The following is a 3,908-nucleotide window of genomic DNA, read 5'->3' as shown; positions in this document are numbered from 1 at the left end:
CACACACACACACACACACACACACACACACACACACACACACACACACACACACACACACGTCTCAGTGTTCTGGCTTGGCTGAGTGACTCCAGGCTCTCACAGCAGATTTCTGTATAACTTATGATAAACAAGAGCACTTGAGGCACGTAGGGCAGAAACATAAACACGACTGAGCCTCGGGAGGAATCAGTGATTTTATCACCATGCAACACAGCCGCGGACTTAGAAATGCAGACGCTGAAATGCTCAAGTTTACCCACTCATTTCCATTTTATCAGATAATTGCAATTTCCCCTGTAACATTCGGCTTAATCTTACCTAACAAAAGACGTGACCTAAATAAGAAAGCAGTTGGGTCTCGTATCTCAATTCATTAGTGTTTCCCGTCGGAGATGTTAGGCTTTTAAAACCCAAACATCTCACATCTACTTTGTTGGTGTGATTTAATATCAGTTTGGTAAAATGACTAAATGAAAATAAAACTCGACTGGAAGCAAAGATGCGTTACGCTCAGACATCAAAAGGAAAGTAGTGAAGCACGAGCCCACTTMAGGATAAAATAAAAAAGGTCGATTTTTTTTGGGAAAAAGAATAGAAAYTTAACCATGAACCAGCAGGACAAGAGACTTATTCCTATAAACCTTTGATCATTTATATACAAACACCAGGAAGTCCTTGCTCTGATATTAACAGGTTTTTTTTTTCTTTTTGCACTACTTCATCCCCACTCCGTAAAAAGGTCTGATCAGTCAGGATTGGATGACACAAACATGAGCTTTACTCACAGTGATAAAACTGGATGTGACCAGTGGGAGAAACAAACTATGTGCTTAAACAAAATAAAAAGTTGGGTTTATTAATATATTTTTTTGGCTAAAAAGCAAATAATAATTTATAAACCACCACATGTTGACAGAAAAGATAAGAGTGATTGGTTGAAATGTCTGTGCTGTCAATCATTTTCCACAAAAACAGCAAGGACAAGATTAGAGCAAAGAAAAACAAAACAGACCATTTTTCATCTTGTTCTTGTTTTTTGACACGTGACAAAGCCACGAGCTTGATAGGAAGCAGAATGCCCAGGAAAAGTGGGCTGTAGACATGTACTTCCAAAATAAAAGTTTTTCCCCCCCTCTGATTGCCACCACAAACCTTAGGTCCCCCTGTCTACCTTTAGTGGCATCTTTATAAATAAAAAGATTGCAGAATGAAGCCCATGTGCAAACTTTAAGACAAAAGTTCAAAAGCAACACCGAACACGACTCCTAATAACCTGAAGGAAAGGAACATTGAAAACACCTCATTACCCATTTTTCAAACACACATTGTCCTAAAGATTCAACGGTGAGGGAATCTTCTGTTTGGTCATTTAGCAACCGCGGGGCGCTGTTCTTAAAGACGGACCGTGTTGATGCGCAGCGGCTGCACGTTCTTGCCGTTTGCGTGACTCTGGCCGGGGCTGAAGTATGGGAAGAGCTTAGTGGTGAATTTCTCTCGGTAYGTGTAGAGCCAGGACATGTCGTCTGCGTTATAGAAGATGAGCAAGCCTTTCGCRTAGTGCAAGAACACCCCCACCTTCTCCAGCTTGCTCTTGACGTTGAGGCGGGTCCAGGGCTCGGTGCAGGCGCTGTACTGATTGCCGTCGTGCATGACGATGCAGTAGAAGCCGCGGCTCGGTTGGATCTGGATGCTGCCCTTGCGGCTGACCGTCTCGTTGGCCACGCCCATCATCCACTGCGTCTTCTCGGACACCATCACCTCCCAGTAATGGACGCCGGACACGAAGCCCTCCGCCCCCAGGACGGACACCTCCACGTCGAAGCGCCGAGGGGAGTCCTGAAGAGGCTGCGGGTGCAGGTTCCCGTAGGCCACGATGGTGCAGTCGTCTGAGAGGATCAGTCTTTGGTGAGCTGTGATGGGGTCAAGGGTCAACGCTGCTGGTACTGAAAGAGACGCAGACAACGCAGAAGTCAGAATTTAGCACCCATGTGGCTGTTTTACTACAGACCAGCAGATCTTAACGAACAATTAGAAAATGTTACTASTCAGCTAAGAGCAGCAGCATCTCAAGACCTCCTGTGTTTTCGTCAAGCTGTTGTGTCAACAAATTACTGCCGATGCAGCTAAAATACACCCAAGCTGCTCAGTTACTTTACAAAARCACAAGACACCAACATATGAAATGTTTCCACCAATTTTAAAACATTACACTTTTTCATTTGGTTATTTTTTTTAGTCAAGTAAAAAGTTTCTGAAACTTGAACTCAAAGCTGTTTTATGAACTGAACCAGGCGTCATTTACAAGCTGTTTCACCGTTATGCATAAACAAGAGGTCTCCAAAGTAAAGTGTTCTCCTGAGTTCCATAAGTTCATGCAGTTTCAGCAAACTCAGCCCACTCCAGGAGTGTAAACAACACAGTGAAGCAATAATTACAGCGACGGGAGGAGCGGCTTTGCCTCACAGGTCTGCTGGAGGCCTGGGWTTGTGTGCAGTTATGTGTTTCGAGGCAGGGTTCGCTGCTAAACCTGATGCAAGTGTTCAGCTTTGTTTGGAGGAAACAATCAGCTTTGGGAAACTTGTTTATTCCATTTCCTTTGACATGGAACGTATTCAAGTAAAAAGTGGTTTAAAAAAATCAATGTTTCCAAACCGCTCTACATTTGCTTCAGCAGGGGATGGATGTAGGTGAAATGTCTGGCATCCTTCCAGCTGGCAGGACGTCGTCGTTCACTGCTCAATGACAAGTCAAGTGTTTGTTACAACCAAGTCATTCAATAATCACAAACAGTTCCTGTTGGGGTCAAAACGAAAACATGTGCAGGAATAAACACACAAAGGAGAACCAAGCTTTCCTGCTAACCCTGTATTTGGTTGCTATTCCCACTAAGAGGTACGAGGGATGATGGGAGAAATGTCTTTATAGCTTCTCTGGTTACTGCAGCTGATGAATCAGAACCGAATGTTTCATTTGGCAGATTGTCTGTCCGCTCCTTAGCTGATAGCAGTTTGAAATTAAATAATTGATTGCTTGAGTTGATTTGTTTTTATTCCCGGAAAGCTTCTTTAAATGATCTCTTGTTGCTGAAAGATGGCTGCTGAGAGCAGAGCTTCTCTCAGGCCCTTTTAAATACTGAAAGACATGCCCACAGTCTGGGCCTAAACAGTATTTTTATTTGCCCAGAAGCATTTTAGGCTCGGTTCTTACATTCTCATTTATGAGTCAAACATTTTTTAAATTCATTTATTCATTTCATTTAAAAAATAAAAATAAAAATTTTATACACAAGAAGCACTCGGAGAGTGCAAACCTCCGCCAAGACCAATTTCCCCCATCCTGTAAGAGTAAATGCCCCAAAAACAGAGATGGAAACACATTTGGCGAATAAGTTCTGACGTAGCGAACATTTAAGCAGGCAGTATGCATGGGATTTCTTCTTGTGGAGTCCAATGTGAAAAAAAAGTCAGACTCGTCACCCGACGTTATTCATCGTCAAACTGGTGTCGGATTAAGCTCCTAAGTTTTTATCAGTCACATTTCACCATGTAAAACGTCTTTTTTATCCCCTTGTATGAGTTTGTAATGGTTTGACTCTTTATAAAGTGCTTCCTGGCTCCCCCCGTCTCCAAACTTTGAGGCCTGGCAGCTCTCTGTTTACAAGCCTAGTAGCCAGAAACTGTTTTGATTGGTTGTTTCGGAAATGTGGTGTGTTTGAGGAAATGGGAAAAATAGGTTTCAAGGTGCAGTCACGCACTTCCTGGTCACAAAACATTCTGCAAATGTGCATATTATGGAAAAAAAATATCCATCATTAAATCTGGTTTCAACATTACTTTTATTAAGTTTGAAGTCCGTGCTGTCCAGTCCAGCTCACTGTTTTTTACAGAAGCCCTGTGAAAGCATCA

General features: G+C 42.7%; 1 protein-coding gene across 2 annotated transcripts in view; it reads right to left on the bottom strand.

The window, feature by feature from the left end:
* Positions 1 to 833: 833 nt before the first annotated feature.
* trim62.1 (tripartite motif containing 62, tandem duplicate 1) overlaps positions 834 to 3,908 on the bottom strand; it is a 34,702-nt gene continuing 31,627 nt past the window's right edge. For both annotated transcript variants that reach the window (XM_014002861.1, XM_014002862.1), the window contains exon 6: positions 834 to 1,946. In XM_014002861.1, the coding sequence (XP_013858315.1) occupies positions 1,396 to 1,946 (551 nt within the window). In that variant the 3' untranslated portion in view covers positions 834 to 1,395. The remainder of the gene's footprint in view (positions 1,947 to 3,908) is intronic.

Source organism: Austrofundulus limnaeus, unplaced genomic scaffold (assembly GCF_001266775.1).
Source record: "Austrofundulus limnaeus strain Quisiro unplaced genomic scaffold, Austrofundulus_limnaeus-1.0 Scaffold15, whole genome shotgun sequence".
Classification (NCBI taxonomy): Eukaryota; Metazoa; Chordata; class Actinopteri; order Cyprinodontiformes; family Rivulidae; genus Austrofundulus; species Austrofundulus limnaeus.
This window is presented reverse-complemented; position numbering and strand designations above follow the sequence as displayed.